Below are 20,791 nucleotides of genomic sequence, written 5' to 3' on the forward strand. Positions count from 1 at the left end.
GCTGGGATGGACAGGAGTGGGGAGATGCGAGTCCCTCGCCACTTTTCAGGGAACAGGTGGATAGAATGAGTTGTTATAAATAGGAAGGTTATTCAGTGCAGTGAAAGCAAGATCTAAACTCCACACATTGAGTTAGAGGTTTACTATCACTGACATATTGTGCAATTTTTTGTTTTGCAGCATCACCACAACGCATAAAATTTACTATGTTACAATAAGAATATATAAAAAGTATAAAAGAGCAAAATAATGAGGTGGTGCTTGTGGGTTCATGAACCATTCAGAGATCTAATGGTGAGAGGGAGGAGGGTGTGCTGAAAATGTTGAGTGTGAGTCTTCAGGCTCCTGTACTTCCACCCTGATGATAGGAATGAGAAGAGGGCATGTTTTGGATGGAGAAGGTCCCTCATGGACGTTGCCTTGAGGCATTACTTTTTGAAGACGTCATCAATGCTAGGGAGGCTAGTGTCCATAATAAAGCTGGCTGTGTCTATAGCCCTCTGCAGCTTTTTCTGATCCTGTGCATTGGCAACTACACAGGAAAGTGAAGCAGCATTCAGAATGCTGTCCGTGGTACATCTGGAGAAATTTGCCAATGTCTTTGGTAACGTAACAAATCTCCTCAAACTCTTACTGGCATGCCTCCTTTGCAATTGCTTTGAAATATTGGACCCAGGATTGATCTTCAGAGATGTTGACACCCAGGAACCTAAACTGCTCATCTTTCCCACCATTGACCCCTCAATCAGGACTGATATGTGTTCTCCCAACTCTCCCTTCCTGAAGTCCTCAATCAATTCCCTGCTCTTACTGATGTTGAGTGCAAGGTTGTTGTTTTCAACACCACTCAACCAGCTGATCTATCTCACTCCTGTGTGCTTCCTTGTCACCATCTGGGATTCTGCCAACAGTATTTTGATGGTGTTTGTGCTGTGCCCAGCCACATGGTCATAAGTGTGGAGAGTCTTCCCAGAACTGATTGCTGCTGCCTTTCTCTGCAACTTTTGGCCTTGTGCATGGTTAATATTAGACATAGAATATTGAGTCACTGTAACCTGTGGAGGCTGGCTGAGTTATTCCTGTCATGCTGCAACATACAGTATTATGCTACATGTAAAGAATTTCTCCTCTGCATTTGATGTGCTTAGAGTAATGAGACAGAACACAAAGTGAAAAACATTCCTTCATTAGCTCTGTGCCCAGGAGAAGCCAATTAGCTCAGTGCTGTAGATGTTATTGCTTTACTGAGTCGCTACTCCAGTACCCAGAGGTTGAGGTGGAAGAACCTTCTGGCTGTGGCTGTTTACGAGCTGGGGCCATGTGACGCAAGCTGTTCTAACTGCGTAACACTCATTTGCTGAATTCCATCCACTATGAGAATGAGAATGTTTGTCACCTGGAAGAGGGGGTGGTAAGATCAGTTTCTGCTGATCCTAGACCCATCTCCAGCCCCTTCACCTTCCACCGATGCCTGCTTTCTGGTTGTGAGATCGACAGTAACATGATGGGCCGGTGCACTTGCTGAGGCCCAGACAGATCGTGCATGGTCCTGAGAATAATGCTGGGCTGCTTGGACCAGGGGCAACACAAGCACTTCAATTCCTGACCTGTCAGCAGCCCAGTTGGAACCATGCCTGTGTGGTGATGGTTCCTTAACTCTCGTTTTCTTTCTGCCCCCACCCTTTTAAGACCCTCTTTGAAAAGCAAATTGAGCTTCAGAAAGCTGTCCTTTATTTTGCTGTCCATTTTTGTCTGATATGGACTCCTGCTGCAAGAGTCTTTCTCTTTCTTAAAAAAAATAGTCCCTGAAAAAACATTTGTTGCTCTAACCATGAGGTGGTCCTTGTATTAAACCACCCCTTTATCCTGGGGTCCCATTTGCCAGAGCTGTGACCATAGAGCAGTCATGGAAAACTGTCCCTTCAGCCCAACTCACCCACACCAACCAAGGTGATTAATTGAGCTAATCCTATTCGTCTGCATTAGGCCTAAATCCATCTCAGCCTTTCCAATCCATGTAACTTTCCAATCTGTGTCCCTTCCCGAATCACTGTTAAATGTTATAATTGCATCCATCTCCATCACTTCAGATAGAAATTCAACACCTCCTGAGTTTCACTGTTATATGGCTTCACCTCAGGAGATCCAGGGGCTGAGCAAGTCCTTAATCAGAATCAGGTTTATTTTCATAGACATATATCGTGAAATTGTTGTTTTGCGGCTACAATACAGTGCAAAACATGAACATTACTATAAGTTACAATTAAAAACAGTAAGTAAATAGTACTTCTTGGACTGTTCAGAAAACTGATGGCAGAATGGAAAAAGCAGTGGCAGACATCCCACCCTGCAAAAACTCATTTCAGGGAGGTAGTACCATCAATTTGCAGGAGACTCTGGGAGAGGTGGGATGTCTGCAGTAGAGTAGCTCCTTAGCAGCTAGCCAGCTAGTTTAAATAACGTTCGCTGTGCTAATAAACGAATGACACTTGTCAAACTCACCTCAACATGTCTTTTACATTTTAACCCACCATGGGCAATAGAAAAGTCACTGTTGCAAACAGCGCAGCGAGCAAAACTGTCGTTATTTTTGACCTACTAGGCAGGGGTACACTTTAGTGTAGTCTGGGGTGATGTACATTTTATATTTTCTTTTTTTGGAACACTCTCCCATGGCATGCTCTCTCTCTCTCTCTCTCTCGTGGTCTCTCTCGCGCTCTCTCTCTCTCTCTCGATCTCGCTCGCTTGCTCTCGCGCTCTCTCTCTCTCTCGCTCGCGCGCTCTTGCTTGCTTGCTCTCTCTCTCTCGTGGTCACTTTTGCGCTCTCTCGGTTGCTTTCTCTCGCTCGCTCTCAAAAAGTTGATTTCCGTGATATTGTATATAATTTGCGGGCATCAGGGAGCCACTATTTATCTGCTGGAGACTCCCGGAACTTCCGGGAGAGGTGGGATGTCTGCAGTGGACATGACTGTGGATGGTGTTAGTGAGCAGAATACTGTACAGCTTGAAGTTGCTATTCAGTTCATAGGTACTGAGCTGATTTACACAGAGAATGGTTTAAAACGATCGCTCCATTACAACAATAGCACCTGTGACTAATGGAGATTGAAGCATAAACTGTGCCATTTATAAGACATTCATATGCAAGACAATCAAATGTGAACAAATGCCATTATCCTTCTGAAGAGATTTGTAGTGTGATCAGTACAGCATAGTGCAGTCTAAAACTGGATGCCTGTTAGATCTGATTATACAAGGAAAGCGCACTTCAGCAAACTGCGAATCACTAGAGAAAATTTCTGTTTCTGCCAAACCCCCTCCTGCTCCCCCTCCCCCCAACACTGGTTGCCAGAAACACTGTCAGTAAATGTGGTGGCTTAAGTGGCGGACGCTGTACCTATTGTCTTCTGTTACCCACATGATCTGGAATATTCTGTTCTGTCTTTCATTACCATTGTGCTTTTGTTTGGAAGCGGAGAAAAGAACAGCATTTTTGCTGTTTTGAGTGTGTGATGATTCCTTGGGTGAATTTGCAATCGTTCCCCGATGCTGTTGGAGGATGGGGCCGGTGTTCTAGATCCTGGGCAACGTATAATTGATGCGGAAAGTGGATGGTTCACATTATGATGTGTTTCTGCTTTCTGGTTGCTCCTTTTTTTCTGTTGCTATTTTGGGCGATTTTGATTGACATCAGACGACATAGCGCCAGATTGAAGTAAACTGAGCTGAATTGAACATGCCTGGACTCTTTGTATTCTGTATTTTTTGCCGTTTGCACAATTCGGTTTTTTTGTACGTGGAGGAGGTTAGTGTTTTCTTTGTTCGGGTTCCATGGTTTTCTTTGCTTCACAGCTGTGTATGGGGAAGACAGATCTCAGGGTTGTACACTGCATGCATACTTTGATAGCAAATGTACCTCGTTGTCATTCGTTAAAGGGCAACTGGAAAACAAATGTACCTTTCTTGGATTTTGAATGGTAGGGTTAATGGGTAATGGATCGTGATTCCCAAGGTGAGAGAGGGTGTAAGAGTCAGTGGGTGCTATGCCCACTCAGAGGGGTAGTAGCATGGATGCAGGGTAGATGTACTGAGTGAGCTTTTAATACTCATTCACCAGGCTGTCAGTATGAAGCTGCGTTATTGGATGATGACCCATTCAAGGGGTTTTAGTATCACACTTTGAGCTTTTACATTCATAGTCATACAGCACAGACACGGGCCCTTCAGCCCAACTTGTCCATGCTGACCAAGATGCCAAAAAGCTCATTTTGATTGGCTGCTTTACAGCCAGCACCAGCTGCTTCTCAGAGCTTACACATACCAGACTGCAGGACAACGTGCTGAGGGAAGGCTCTGAAGCTTGCAGTCCATGTGGGGAAGGACCACCCCAGTGGGTCCTCCTGCTCCCGGACCGAGGGGCTGAGGCCGGCGGGGGCTCCTCGCACACCAGAAAGGTATTTCACTCCAGAGGGCCACTTGAGAGGCTGTGTAGAGAAAGGTGCACCACACGTTTAGAATTGACCAAATGAGACTACGAATGTGAAGAGTTTTGGACTGTGTTCATTCTTTTGTATATATTTATTCTGAATAAATTTTATTTTGAAATGTAAAGAGCTTCTTTGGGTGGTGAAAAGAACATAAAGTCTATATAAACATTAAAAATAATAGGAAATTGCAGTCAACACCAAATATAAAACTGTTTTCTTTCTTTAGAATTAGAAGCCAGAAAGCAATGCTGAAGGGCTTTGGTAGGACTGCCAGTCTCCCTATCATTTCACTTTTTGGTTCCCATCTCTACCCCTCCTCTCAATAATTGCATCAGAAATCTTTCAATTTGACATTTCATTCCTCCAGTTGGATTTCTGCGTGAGTTTGCGGCTACGGTACTTGACGTAATTTCTCTCTGCTTTGTCCAGAATGATCATGTAGAAAAGAGAAAAGAATTTTGTGAATTTCTTCGGCACCTTTGGTAACCCGGGATGCCCCGAAGTGTTTTGCAATCACAGGTTCTTTTTACAAGTGCAGTTCCTTGTGACAGAGGTAGCATGCACAGTGACACATTGTACACAGGAAGGTGCCACAAGCAGCGCTGACTTCGATCCTTCAGGCTCTGAGGTAGCAAATTATCTTCTGACTTGTGCTAAACCTACAGTACAGTGTCAGTGGCATTTTGAAATAGGTGGAAATGTACAGATCACGTATGTTACTCCACCACATGTTTAGTGCTTTCAGCCATGGAAACCTCCCTACAATGTTGGCCATCGGGCAAATACTGGCCTTTTCTCTAAGTGATATGTGGAATGTTTTAAATGTTACCCTAACGCTTTATTGACTAATAAGACATGTGAGAATGCATCAGTCCCTCAGTATATTTTCGCTGTATCAGTTACTAGAGTTGGGTATAAACATGTAGCTATCAGCTTCAGATGGGCTTCTGCTGCTGCTAAGCTGTGTGGCATCCTCGGGACAGAGTAAGAGTACATTCTTCTAAGCTGATTGGACAATACTTGCGGGAACGTTTAACCCAGGTTTGTGTGTTGCCTACCATGTACAAGAGTCCAGGATGCCTCAGAGAGGCTGCAGGAGATTCTCTAAAGGCAAGGTGAGCAGCCAGATGTCGTGGAGCACACTGGCACCAATGACATAGATGGAAAGGGGAAGAGGCCCTGCATATTGAGGATAGGGAGATAGGAAAGAGACTGAAGGGCAGGATCCCGAAGGTAGTAATCTCTGGATTAATCGCAGCGCCATGTACTGCTGAGAGCAGGAATAGGACAATAGTACAGGTAATTTAGTGGATGAGGAACTGGTGCAGGAGGCAAGGTTTCAGGTTCTTGGATCATTGGAACCTTTTCTGGGACAGGGGTGACCTGTAGAAGAGGGAAGGGTTGCACCTAAACTGGAGAAAAACCAATATCCTAGCCGGGAGGTTCACTAATGCTGCTCGGGAGTGTTTAAACAAGTTTGGCAGGGAGGTGAGAACCAGGGCACAGGCCTGAAGTGAAGTTTTGGACAAGAAGGTAGATGTTGGGGCCAGTGAAACCAGGCAGTAGAAATCTAATAGATACAATGGGATGAATAGTTTGAAATGTGTGAATTTTAATGCTAGGAGTATTATGTGATAAGTTGATGAACTTTGAGCATGGATCTGTTAGGTGCATCCAGAAAGATTTCTTAAACCAATATGTGGGTAGTCCAACAAGAGAAGGGGCTGTACTGGACTTGGCATTGGAAATGAGCCTGGCCAGATGACTGACCTTTCCATGGCTTGATTTAAGGCTTTATTGACCCCATGGAAGAGTTTTACATTGGAGTAAGGCAATTTGTGGGAATATCAGGCAGGAACTAGGGAGAATTAATTGGGAACAGCCGTTTTTGGACAAATCCACATCTGCTATGTGCAGGGTGTTTAAAGACCAATTGCAGGTATGTTCCAGTCAGAAAGAAGTACAAGGAAGGCAATGTAAGAGAACCTTGGATATCTACAGAGGTGATGAATTCAGTCAACAAGAAGAAGGAAAAGTATGCAAAGCTTAAGAAGCTAGAATCAAACAGAGCCCTTGAACATCATAGGGAAACCAGAAAAGAACTTAAAAAGGGAATTAAGAAAGACAGGAAGGGCCACGAAAAGTCATTTGCAAGTTATATCCCAAGGCATTCTACACTTCAAGAGCAAGGGGATAATTAGGGAGAGCATAGGAACACTGAAGAATAAAGAGAGTACACTTGCTTGGATGTGGAGAACGTGGTGAGGTCCTTAATGAGAAATTACTTCAGTATTTACCAAGGAGAAGGACGTGGAAGACAGGAAATCGGTGCTGAATGTATTGATATGCTGGCACATTCGGAGGTAAAGGGAGGCAGTTCTGTTGGTCTCTTAAAGAGTATTAAGTCCTCAGGGCCTGTTGGAATATACCTCAGGTTACTGAGAGAGGCAACAGGTGAGATTGCTGGGGCCTTGACCAATATCCTTGTGCCCACTCTAGCCACGGGCAAAGACCTGGAGGACTGGCAAGTAGCTAACCTTGTTCCGTTATTCAAGAAGGGAAACGGGAATAATCCTGGGAATTATAGACCAGTGAGTCTCATGTCAGTAGCAGGGAAGTTACTAGAAAGTATTCTTAGGGATAAGATTTATGAGCATTTCGAAACACATGGCCTAATTAGGAATAGCCAGCTTGGCTTCCTCTGGGGTAAGTTGTATCTTATTAACTTGATTGAATTGTTTTTACAAGGTGACGAGAGTGATTGATGAAGGTAGAGCTGCGGATTTTAGTAAGGTGTTTGATAAGGTCGCTCATGGGAGACTCATCCGGAAGGTTAGGATGCATGGGATCCACGGTGAATTAACTGTTTAGATTCAGAACCAGCTTGCCCATTGAAGACAGAGGGTAGTGGTTGAAGGGACCTACTCCTGCTGGAGGTCTGAGATTAGTGGTGTTCTGCTGGGATCTGTACTGGGACTTCTGCTGTTGGTGATGTACATAAATGAGCTGGATGAAAAGATAGATGGGTAGGTTAGTAGTTTTGCAGATGGTATGAAGATTGGTGGTATTGTGGGTAGCGTAGAAGACTGGCAAAGAAAACAATGGAATAGGGGCAGAGAAATGGCAGATGGAGTTTAACCTGGCCAAATGTGAAGTGTTACTCCTTGGTAGGTCAAATGCGAAGAGACAGGACACTATTAAGGGCAAGGTCCTCAACAGTGTTGATGAGCAGAGGGATCTTGGGGTCCAAGTTCACAGCTCCCTGGAACTAGCTACACAGGTGGATTGTGTGGTTGAGAAGGCACATGGCACGTTTGTTTTTATTACTTGAGGTGTTGAGTTCAAAAGTGAGGAAGTTGTGTTGCAGCTTTGTAAAACTCTAGAGTATTGCTTACAGTTCTGGTCAGCACATGATGTTGAGGCTTTGGAGAGGTTTACCAAGATGTTGCCTAGATTAGAGGGCACGTGATATACAGTAACGAGAGGCTGGACAAACTTGGATTGTTTTCACTTGAGTGGGTGAGGCTGAGGGGAGATCTGAAAGAAGGTTTTAAGATTATGAGAGGCATAGGTAGAGTAAACAAGCAATATCTTTTCCCAAAGGTTGAAATGTCTAATACCAGAGGGCATGCATTGAAGGTGAGAGGGGTAACTTCAAAAGCGATGTGAGGGGTAGGTTTTTTACACAGAGTGGTGAATGCCTGGAATGCACTGCCTGGGGTGGTAGTAGAGGCAAATGCATTGGAGACCTTTAAAAGACATTTAGACAGACATATGAATTTGAGGAATGTGGAAGGTTATGGTCATTGTGTAGGCAGAAGAGATTAGTTAGCCATTTGATTACTAACTTAATTGGCTTGCCACAATGTTGTGGGCCAAAGGGCCTGTTCCTGTGTTGTACAGTTCCATGTTCTGTGTTCTATGACATGTCCGTAGAATATGTTTTACAGGGAGATGGTAGGTGCCTGGAATGCACTACCAGAAGTGGGGGTAGAGGCTGATACAATAAGAGCATTTAGGAGACTTATGGATGAGAGGAAAATGCAGGATTATTATGGGCCGTGTAGGAGTAAAGGTTTAGATTAATTGTGGGATAGTCGGCACAACTGACGCAAGAGAAGGCCTATAATATAGCAAAAATTAGTGGAAAGATAGAATAGGGATCTTTTAAAAACAAAAAGAATCCAACTAAGACAACCATGGGGTGGGGGGGGGCGGGAGACAGGATGAGATATGAAGGTAAGTTAGCCAATAATATAAAGGAAGATATAAAAAGCTTTTTCAGATATATAATAAAAGAGAGATGAGAGTGGAAATGGTCCCACCGGAAAATGTTGCTGGAGAATCAGTAATGGGGGACATAGAAATGGCTGATGAATTGAACATGTATTTTGCATCAGTCTTCACTGTGGAAGACGCTAGCAGTACGCCAGAAGTTCAAGAGTGTCAGGAGCAGTAGTGAGTGTAATTGCTATTACTAAGGAAAAGGTGAAAGAAGCTGAAAGATCTGAAGGTAGGCAAGTCACCCAGACCAGATAGGCTACACCCAGTGTTCTAAAAGCGATAGCTGAAGAGATTGTGGAGGCATTGCTAGTGATCTTTCAAGAATTACTCATTTCTGGAATGGTTCCAGAGGGCTAAAAAAATTGCAAATGTCACACCACTCTTCAAGAAGGGAGGAAGGCAAAATAAAGGAAATTATAGACCAGTTAGCCTGAATTAGTGGTTAGGAAGATGTTAGAATCCATTATTAAGGATGATCTTCTTGGAGGCATGTGATAAAATAGGCCAAAATCAGCATGGTTTCCTTAAGGGGAAATCTTGCCCGGCAAATCTATTGGAGATTCTTTGAGGAACAACAGGCAGGATCAACAAAGGAGAGTTAGTCGATGTCGTTTACTTGGATTTTCAGAAAGCCTTTGACAAGATGCTGCACATGAGGCTGCTTAACAAGATAAGGGCCCATGATATTACAGGAAAGATACCAGCATGGATAGAAGATTAGCTAACTGGCAGGAGGGAAAAAGTGGGAATAAATGAGGCCTTTTTGGGTTGGCTACTGGTAACTAGTGGTGTTCCACATGGGCCACCGTTGGGACCACTTCCTTTTATATTATATGTCAATGATTTGAATGATGGAATTGATGTTTTTCTGGCCAAGAGTGCAAATGCTACAAAGATAGGTGGACGGGCAGGTAGTGTTGAAGAAGCAGGGAGTTTGCAAAAGGTCTTAGACAGATTAGGAAAATGGGAAAAGAAATAGCAGATAGAATATAGAGAAGGGAAAGGTGTATTCATGCACTTTGGTAGAACGAATAAAGACAAAGACTATTTTCTAAACAGAGATAAAATTCAAAAATCAGAGGTACAAAGGAACTTGGGAGTCCTTGTACAGGATTCTCTAAAGGTTAACTTTCAGGTTGAATCAGTGGTAGGGAAGGTAAATGCAATGTTAGTATTCATTTCAAGAGGACAAGAATACAAGAGCTGAGCATTCATTAGGCATTAGTCAGACCACATTTGGAGAATTGTGTGCTGTTTTGGGTCCCTTATCTAATAAAGCCATGTGCTGGCTTTGGAGAGGATCCAGAGGAGGTTCATGAGAATGATTCCAGGAATGAAAGGGTTAATTTATGAGGACTGTTTGATGCCTCTGAGCCTGTACTTGCTGGAGATTAGAAGAATGAGGCAGGAGGGATCTCTTTGAAACCTATCGAATATCAAAAGGCCTAGACAGAGTGGATGTGGAGAGGATGTTTCTTATAGTGGGAGTGTCTAGGACCAGAGGCACAGCCTCCGAATAAAGCAGGGGTTCACAACCTGGGGTCCACAGATCCCTCGGTTTATGGTGGGGGTCCATGGGATAAAAAAATTGAGAACCCCTGGAATAGAGGGACTTCCTTTTAGAACAGAGATGAGGAGGAATCTCTTCCACCAGAAGGTGGTGAAGATGTGGAGTTCATTGTCACAGATGGCTGTGGAGGCCAAGTCATTGGGTATGTTTAAAGTGAAGTTGATAAGTTCTCGATTAGTCAGGATATCAAAGGTTATGGGGAGAAGGCAGGAGAATGGGGTTGAGAGATAATGAATCAGCCATGGTGAAATGGCAGTGCAGACTCGTTAGGCTGAATGGCCTAATTCTGCTCCTATACATTATGGCCCCATGATCAAACATTGTGGGCTGAAGGGCCTGTGCTGGTCTATGTTCTAAAACATCAGCTAGCATTCTTTTGTGGCAGTAGTCTGGTTATCTTTTAGCAGTCTCCCTTTTTTAATCACCCTGTACCCAGGGTGGCAGTGCGGTGTCCAGGATGAGCTCGTGCCTGGTTGGGACTTGCAGTGGCTTTTCCTTGACACTTGCCCACAGAGTGGTAAGCAAAGCCAGACTGTTCTGAAGCAAGTTGATATTCCTTGGTGATGCACTGTATTTGTCACATAGTCCAATGTTCCAAAGCCCTTCAAGAGTTTACTACCATGGTGGCTGATTATGCTGAAGTTGTACAAAACATTGGTGAGGCTGAATGTGGAGTTGTGTATGCAGGAAAAAAACTTTGGAAAAACACTGAGAAAATTTACCATGATTTTGCAGTCATGTGAGTACCTGAGCTATAGTGAAAGTTTGAGTAAGTTAGGACTTTATTCTCTGGAACGTAGCAGAATAATTGGAGATGCTAGAGGTATACGACATTATGTTGGGCACAGATAGGGTGAATACATGCAGGCTTTTTTCCCTTCAGGATAGCTGAGGCAGGCATTAGATTTAAGATGAAAGGCTCAATATTTATGGGCAATCTGAGCTGAAATTCTTCACTCAGTGGGTGGTGTGAGTGTGGAATGAACCTGGAGAAGTTTGGATTGGTACATGGATGAGAGGGGTATAGTTCAGGTGCAGGTAGTGGGATAAGGCAGAAGACCAAACTGTCGTGGGCTGGATGCACTTTCTGTGCTTTAGCTCTCTATGATAGGGTGTACGTATGGCAGCATGAAACAGAACTGCTCTGGTGGTTGGGACGATGAGTCTGGGTAAGGGTTTCTGCAATGATTAGCTGAAAATTGAATGCTGGTGGGCCATGGAGATGGAGGTGCAAAGGCTGCAGCATCAGACCAGAAACTCTCAACTTCAGTCCCTTGCTGAGTTTGCAGATTGCCACAGTGCCCGTGCATGATCACAGTGTCCATCAGCAGAGGTGTCCCAACATGGGCCAGTTCCTGATTTCCTTAGCTGTCCATTGATGACATAGCTTGACTTTGAGCAAGTCCATCTTTGGGCCTGAGTCTGTTGCTCCCCAAGTGGAAGGAACTGGCTCTGACTGCCTCAGCCGAGATGTGAAGGTCTGTGGGGAGTGTCTGTTCCCTGCAGATTCACCAGTGCAAAATCTCAGTGGGAGTAGACTTATTAAATGTGCCAAAGCAATGCTGTGTTGTGCTGTCCCAGTGATGACTGTAGGGGAGTTTTGTTGGCCCATGCACACTGCAAAGTTTTTGCACCTCATCACTGTGATACACTATCGTTTCTACACGCCAGCCATGCGTACGTTTGGGAGATAGGCGCTCTGCTAATGAACGCCTTCCTTGCACCATCACATTGGGGCTTCTTAAAGCTTTTCAGGCACTTTCCTGGGTAAAAGATATCAGATAGCTTGTGAAGGAGTGCATGGAAGAGTGTATATTTAATCATAAATTTTATTGTATTTCTTTATTTTCCTGTAAATGCCTGCAAGAAAATGTATCTCGAGGTAGTATATTGTAACATACTATGTGTGTACCTTGGATAGTCAATTTACAAAAAATCCATTAAAAAATGGGCAATTAGTACTCAGCATTGATTGAGTGGACCTGGTTCTGTCCTGTACACTCGTTGACTCTGTCAGTGCCTGACTCCCAATGTGCCAACAAAGGTATCTACCCTTTTTAAGCACCACATGAGCTGTGTTCTTTATTTCAGCATGTTACACACTATTAGTACCACAGCAGCAGCTTCACCAGTACACACAGAGTGTAAGCATCAACTGCTGATGGGAAACTCTGCTGACGAGAGACTGCCTAGCGCTGGGTAGCCAAGAACAGAAAAGCCTGCAAAAGGTGGTTAACACAGCCCAGTCCATCACAGGCAAAGGTTTTCCTCCCCCCACCACCATTGAGCACACTTACGACTGTCACCACAAGAAAGCAGCATCCATCAAGGACCCACACCATCCAGGCCATGCTCACCTCACGCTGCTGCCATCAGGAAGGGGGTACAGGAACCTTAGGGCTCACACCACCAGTTATCGTACAACCATTAAGTTCATGAACCAGCGTGGATAATTTCACTCAACTCAACTCTAAACTGATTCCACGACCTATAGACTCACTGTCAAGCACTTTGCAACTCATGTTCTCAGTATTATTTTTTTATTATCTGTTTTGGTAATTGCACAGTTTGTCTTGTATTACACATTGGCCGTCAGTCTTTGTAGTGGTTTTTCACTGGATTCTACTGTGAATATCTGCAAGAAAGTGAATCTCAGGGTGGTATATGGTGACGTGTTTGAATTTTGATAATAAATTTACATTGAACTTCAGAAAGTGAAGTGCATCAGGCATTATTGTGGATACGGAGGGATAGAGTTTCCAGTCGAGACCCTGCACCAGGTCTGAAAGTGGGTGATAAATTGTTACACTGGGCAAACAGTGAGCCACAGTCCAGTCCTGTGAGAATGTCTGTGTCCAGTCACTGGATGCCTCCAAGAAGAGACCACTTCAATTTAACACCGGTGATGTATACCACTCTCTCCACACTGGAGAGTTGTACTCCTTTCTGAGATCTGCTGCTGGAAGAGATTGCCAGGTGGACTGAGGAAAATATCAGAATATCAGATTCATTATGAATGATGTATGTAATCAAGTTTGTTGTACAGTGTAAGATATAACATTTCTATAATTTGCAAAAGGAATAATTAATGCAAAGAGAAGTATAGTGAGATAGTGTTCATGGGCTCATTGTCCATTCGGAAATCAGATGGCTGGGGGAAAAGAAACTGTTTCTACAAAGTTGAATGTGGGTATTCAGGCTCCTGTACCTCCTCCCCAATGATAGTAATGAGAAGTGGTCATGTCCAGTCGCAGACAGCGAGGGTCCTTAATAATATATGCTGGTGCATTGAGTACTTCCTTTTGAAGGTTCCTTAATGGTGGGACTGGCTGAGTTCACAACCCTCCGCACCCTCTTGTGGTTCTCGGCATTGGAGCCTCCATACCAGGCAGTGATACAGTCAACTAGAATGCTCTCTGCCATCTATCTATGGAAATTTGCAAGAGTCTTTGGCGTCATTCCAAATCTCTTCAAAGTACAGCTGCTGGCATGCATTCTTTGTGGATCTGATGATGTGCTCAAAACCTCTTTGTTGGAAGGCAGCATTCCTACTGACTCTTGGGGATCCCTGATCTGCAGCCATTCGAAGTGAGGAAGAAAGATCCAGCATAGGACTGAGACCTCTGCACCAGGAGAACGCTGAGACCTGTGGAGTGGAAGGAGTGTGGCAACTCACGGACCACCCACCTGCCTACCCCATCAGCCACCCCTTGCCCTGAATGTGGAAGAGTCGGTGTTCCCACACTGGCCCTACGAGTCTCCGCAGAACAGAGTGAATGCAAACTCTCGTGGCCAAGGGGATGCCAAAAAGGGGGATGAGGGTGTCTGGTTGGATCATTCCCTATATGTCCTGCTATCGTGTGCTGCTGTATCTGTCCGTGCCCGGACAAAGCTAATTGTCACCTCAGAGCAAGTGTTAAAGGGAGAAGAGCTTACTCCTGCTGTAGACAAGGAAATAACAGTTGAGTGGGAAACTCTCTGTGCCTGCTGATTGAAATGGTAAACAGGAGCATCCTGTGGGAATGCAGATGTTACAGCCAAATTCTCCAGGGGCCACTCAGAAGGCCAAGTAACATCTTTATCTGGCTGTTGTCAGCTTCCAGCATTCCGAAGGAAACATCCACAGGATGAGCAAATATTTTGGGGGAATAAATAATTTATTTTATGGAAATAAGGTACAAATTCAATATTCCTTAAACTGAGAGGAGCCTGGAGTCATGGTGCTAACCTATTGCTACGTATTGGAGCTTTTGACATGTTTGCAGATCCCTCTGCAGATACTTGCTGCAGTGCTGATAGGCACATTGAGGGTGGCCGAGGTGGGGATTAGTTCAAAGGCTTTGTTCCTGGTTCATCACTGCTGCCAGCTGTGGCATTTGTTCTTTAGCCTTTGCCACTACAGAAGAATCAATCGTGCTGCTGTTGAGGTGGAATCACACAAAGCATCGTTTTGTTTGTGTGTGGCACCTTGACCAGAGCAAAATGTTCCTCTTGATCTCATTGGCACAAACAAACTGGTGGGGGCTTGGCAGGCAGGGGCAATGGTAAAGCCTCTTTACTGGGGTACTTACAATAATGAGTTATACAGTAAAGAATTTTCTTCCCCTGGGGAATGTGTTGTCAGCCTCTGGAATTCTGTAGCCAAAAGGGCCATGGAGACTCAGTCACTGAGTAATGATTTAAGACAACTGATGGGTTGTCAGGTACCATGTGGTGCTGAGCTTTCGGGAGCAGCTCTCAGCTTACCAAATGGTGGGGCAAACATGAAGGCTGAGTGGCCTTGTGTTTCTATTTCTTACATTCTGTGATTGGAGGAGAGTCAGCTGACAGCATGGGAGTCAGACAAAAGGTTCACAGGAGACTGAGACAGACTCAGGGTAATGTACAGCACAAATATGGGGTCTCACAGCCCATTCTGCCAACTGGGATGCTTCTCTATGCTAATTCCAATTCTCTTCATTAGGTCTGCATTCCCTTACTCTGTAATTGTACCTGCATTCACCACCACCCCTGGAAGCTCATTCCAGATAAATATCATTGTTTGTGTGGAAAAACCTCTCCTTTAAATTTCTACCCACTCACCTTAAATCCATACCTTCCAGTTGTAGCTGCCCTGTGTTGCAAGGACGTGGCTGGGGACAAACCCAAGTGCAGGACACAGATGCTGAGGCAGAGTCATTAGGCATAGCACCTCCACAAACAGGGAGCCGATATCCAGGAGATGATGCGAAGCTTGGAACTAACAGTTCTCAGGAATAGGAAACAAGGTTTACTCTCACAAGAGTCAACCAACAAACTGGCAGCTTGTTGCTGTGGTCACAGGGTTCTTATCCTGCTGTTTGATGGGAAGCAGGTTCGTGTAGTTAGTGATACCTGGGAATGATTGGAAACTAAATGAGGTGATCGAGGCCCAAATCTTGAGGCAAATGGCAAAGTGGGGGATTGCCAGACGGGACCATGACACACTGCCTGGGAAAAAAAGCCCCTGTCTCTCTATCCTGTCTAAGCCCCTCATAGTTTTATAAGGCTGTCTAAGGCCACCCCTCTGCCTCCTCATTCCAGTGAGAATAAACACAGCCTATTCAACCTCCCCTTATATCTACAGCTCTCCAATCCAGGCAACATCCCGGTAACTCTCCTCTTCACTCTCTTTATTGCTAACACATCTATTCTGTATCATGGTGACCGGAGCATAGAACAGCACAGTAACAGGCTCTCTGGCCCACAATATTGTGCCAAACTAGTGAAATTAGTAACCAAGTGCTCACTAAACTAATCCCTTCTGCATACACAATGTGCAAATATCCTTCCAGTTCATACATGTTCACATGTCTAAGAGCCTCGTGAACGCTCCATCACGTTTCCCTCCGCCACCACTCAGACAGTACATCTCAGGCACCCACCATGACTGTACAAAACTTACCCTCCACAGCTTGAACTTGACCCCTCTCACCTTAAATGCATGCATTCTGGTATTATTAGACATTCCAGCCCTGGGAATAGGATAGCAATTGTCTGTCCAAGCCTCCCATAATCTTATAAACCTCTTTCAAATCTTCCCCCAGCCTCCACTGTTCCAGAGAAAACAACCCAGGTTTACTCACCCTCTGAATCACCCTGTGATTCAGGCAGCATCCCATACAAACTGTACCAGCACTCCAGCTGCAAAGGGCAAAGAAGGACAACCTTCGTCACTATCCTAGGGACAGGGAGGGGCGAGGCTGGATGTCAAAACAAGGATGTAAACTGTTGTTGTAGTGTATTGTCAATTGCTGAATTATGGTGTGATCTGTTAACTCTACTGGGTTTGACTGTGTAAATCAGCTGCTTCAGAAGGGCACCTTCCTGAAATGCCAATGATTGGTAAATTTTCAGCAACCCATTGGCCACTGGTGTCCTCTTCTAGGTCCAGCCCTTCACTGTGAATGGAATTTAACTTCTCAAGCTGTCAAACTGAATTCCCATCTTTTGAGTTGCTGGCTCATATCTTTTGGTTTGCCTGTGCAAGTCCAATGGTAACGAGCACAGTCATACCCTGCTGAGGTTTCTGTCACAATGGCTGAGTCTACACCTGACAGTACCTGGTTGGACTTGAACCCCAACAGACCACAGGTCCGGAGCAGATGACTGATGCTTTCAACTTGCATCTCAACTTTGGAGATGGCACTGATGCAGAGTGAGCATCTTTCCACTTGCTCTGCTTTCTTGGGCTGTTAACATCATTAATTTCGATGACTTTTTATGTAATAAAAATTGAATTCCGAGCAGCAGTATGAATTAGAATATAGCTTTGATGCATTGCCTCCTCTGCAGAAAATATTTGGTTTTGTTAACCGAAAGAGCAACCAACCCTGGGACTGAACAAATACAGTGCCTGATGCTATCGGCAGGCAGGTCACTTTTAATAAAAGCACCTGTGCATTGGACAACCGGTTTGACTTTCCCTAAATTGTGCTGGCAGCTACGACATGCTCAGATAAAAGGTTGTTTCCCCTGCTGAAAACAAAGCAACTTCAAAAGCTCGGTGCGGCACGGAGCGTGTCTGGAGCGCAGGGCTGTTGACTTCACAAGAAGAGTAGGAGTTACAGACAGAAGAGACTAAAACAGGTGCAGACGGTGCTGATCATCCAGCCTGGAGGTAATTCAGACTGGCTCCCTGTTGAACAGGTAATGTACACAGGGCCCATTGCAGTTGGATGTTATCTGCCTGATCTGTGCCAGCCCTGGTTTAAGCGCATTATTGCTTCTGAGCCAGAAGGCTGAGGTTCAGTCGCATCCTTTTGGATGAGACATCAGAACTGGAATCTTCCCTCAGTTAACACATTATCTAGTCTTCTCAACATAAAATCGAGATGTGGAAGCTTGTTGTGTGTAAATTGTTCCTATTTTATAAGAGTGTGTACACTTAGAGAAGTACAGCCCAGGTTCATTCTTTAGGATTCACAAGGTTTACAACAGTGTTTTTATCAATACAAATCTATGGCTGTATACCAAGGGTTGTCTCTGTGCCTCTCTCCTAAATGGCCTCGTGGTGTGTCTCTTGTAAACTTTTACCAACTCAAAAATTAGATCCTCTGTCCCAAAATTTGTGTTGTTCCACTTACCCTACACCTCTGTCCTCAAAGATCTACCTTAGCTTCTGGCTAAACAATTCTCACTTTTGTTCTTTTCTCTGCAAAGACCTCACCTCTCCCTGTCTATAATCTCCTCTAGCCCACTACCCTTGAGATCTCGACAGCCTGTTCTTGGTCAACCCCACTTCCCTTATCCCACTAACATTGGCCACATGTCCTGCTGCCAAGGCCCTCAGCTCTGAAATATACTCAATAAATCAAAAACAATTGGTGTCAATGTTTTGTTTTTCAACATTCCTATGAATCTCTTTTAGATTTTTTTCACTATGTTGAGGAAAAGTTGTCTATGACCTCTGTCAGATTAAAGGTCTGCTTCCCTGCTGTAATATGATTGTTTTATTCTATTCCTGGAGGTAGATTTTGTAGTTGCTTCCTGCTGTAGTTGCTTCCTGCTTCCTGTGGCAGAAGTTACAAATGGTGGAATGATTTGATCAGTCTACAGAAAATGCTAGAAATAATTGGCAAGTCAGGCAGCATCTCTGGAGGGAGAAACGGTTGATGCTTCATTGGCTTTAATGAAAGCTTATTCATCTGAAACATCAACCATGATTGTCTTTCCACAGTTGCTGCCTGACTTGCTGAGTGTTTCCAACATTTTCTGATTTCAAACACTGATAAAGTTCACTTTATATCTAAAATGTGGAGCGTACAAAATTTTTTAAAAAATCAGCTGTATTGTCAGTGGTGATAAGTTGAGATGATATTAAAGGAACTCTTCTTTTTCTACAGTAGATTATGTGACTTCTCCCTGGTCCAGAGGGAGTGATAAGTCATCAGTATGATCTCTGCAAAGGAAAGGCAGAAGAGGAAACTTTCCAAGGACAGCATGACTTTGCTTCCCTGTTTCTACTTTGTCGAGGTGAGTCGAGGTTGTATAAAATGCCGGAGGGCCAGGAGCAGGGATAGAGTGAGGCTGTACCAGCAGTCAGAGTGTACAATTCCCTGAGCATTCCCCTCTGCCCTTTATACTTGCCCCTCCCTGAGGCAAGCTGGGGCTTCGTACACCAGCTGCTCAGCTTGCCACTTGCTATTCACAAATCACACACCGTGTCTGATGGAACTCTCGGCACCTCGCCTGCTTACTGTGCAGCAGGCAGTCAAACAAAGAAAGGCTTGATACGTGACTTCTGCAAGCTCAGGTTTTAGGTGCAACAAAATGCTATCACAGTTATAACCAAAGCAGGTTGTTTGTGCTCAGCTACGTCCCACACGTTGCAAGCATCTGGTAATTGCCTTCGTTGATGTTGGTTGAGAGGTAGACGCTGGTGAGCGGTCAGGGCTGTGTCGTGGCATCTTCTGTGTGCAGCTGGAGGCAGTGCTGTGCGTAGCCTCTCATCTGGGAGTGCTGCCTTCAACATTGCTGCAGCACTTCCCATCACTCCGGGTGGAGCTGGAGAGTCAGGAGTGGAACTTGCACTTGTGACCTTTCGATCCAGGAGAGGGCACAGACCACACCTGATATGGAGCTGCTTGAGGAACAAGAGAGTTCTCATGGGACACACCGCAGTACCTTTCACTACACTGGCTAACGTGGGTGATATCCAAGCATGAACATCAATATAGCATGACTCGGGGACGTACTGACAATGTGTAGAGAGAAGCTGGTGTCTCATAGGGTGCTCTGTGTAGAATATCCATTCAGGTTGTTGTTGACTGCAGACTACACGTCCATCCATTTAGCCAGAAAACTAAACTAGAGTTTCTCCACAAAGGTACCTGGTCCTATTTGCCACCAATTGTATTTGAATTGAATTGATTACTTACATCCTTCATATACATGAGGAGCAAAAATCTTTAGGTTCCATCTCCATCTAAATGTGCAATGTGCAATTTATAGTAATTAATAAATAGTAGTTACAACATTTAACACTTTGTTACTGAAAAGAGATGTTGAAATGTTCAATATGAATACAGATTAGCTAAAATTGAAAGAAACAACTTGGCAAGTAGCTCCTGATATAATTTATTTTGAACATAGAAATAGAACAATAAAGCACAGTACAAGCCCAGATGTTGTGCTGGCCCTCTAACCCACTCCATGATAAATCTAACGTTTCCCTCCCGCATAGCCTTCCATTTTTCTTTCATCAATATGTCTGTCTAAGAGTCTCTTAACTGTCCCTAATGTATCTGCATCTACCACCACCCCTGGCAGCATGTTCCATGCACCCACCAGTCTCTCTGTAATAAAGCAACCTACCTCTATAAAAACCCTTTCACACCCCCTCAACCCAAACTATACTTTCCCCCAAACACCTTCAAATTATACTCCAACGTATTAGCCATTACCGCCCTGAGAAAAAGTCTCTGACTGTCCACTCTATCTAGGCCTCTTAACCTCTATCAAGTCACCTGTCATCCTCCTTTGCTCTAAAGAGAAAAGCCTTGCCTTGTTCAGCATATCCTCACAAGAGCTTGGCTTCATCTTAGAGGAATTTTTGGACTGGTAAAGCTTTTACTCCAAAATGTTGTGTATCTTCCTTTGTCACTAGCCTACCTGTCTAAGTACAGGCTCAGTTTTACTCCCCCTCCTCCTCACCCACACATGCCTGGACAGGTCAGCTTACTTAGTCTTGGGCAGAGAGAGGGAGATGGTGACCACGAAACGAGTTGTATGTACAGACTGTAAAGCAGTGATTTAGTTCAATCCCTGCCCGTTTGTTTGGAAATTCTGAGGCTTTAGCTTCCGACTTGCCCATAATCCGGGGTCCCAGGTCCGTGCAGGATGTGAATCTAGAGCCAGGAGCCCAGAGAATAGTTTGCGCTGGAGCCAGACCGTGGGCCAGAGTTGCAGTTGGGGCTCAGAATCCAGAGGT

General features: G+C 44.5%; 1 protein-coding gene across 1 annotated transcript in view; it reads left to right on the top strand.

Annotated features, from left to right (window-relative positions):
• The window catches only part of LOC140187960 (phospholipid phosphatase-related protein type 3-like), a 104,769-nt gene that overhangs the window by 30,126 nt on the left and 53,852 nt on the right, over positions 1 to 20,791 (top strand). The window contains exon 2 of the mRNA XM_072243821.1: positions 18,705 to 18,834. Within this exon, the coding sequence (XP_072099922.1) occupies positions 18,754 to 18,834 (81 nt within the window). The 5' untranslated portion in view covers positions 18,705 to 18,753. The remainder of the gene's footprint in view (positions 1 to 18,704; positions 18,835 to 20,791) is intronic.

This window comes from Mobula birostris, chromosome 26 (assembly GCF_030028105.1).
Source record: "Mobula birostris isolate sMobBir1 chromosome 26, sMobBir1.hap1, whole genome shotgun sequence".
NCBI classification, from domain to species: Eukaryota; Metazoa; Chordata; class Chondrichthyes; order Myliobatiformes; family Myliobatidae; genus Mobula; species Mobula birostris.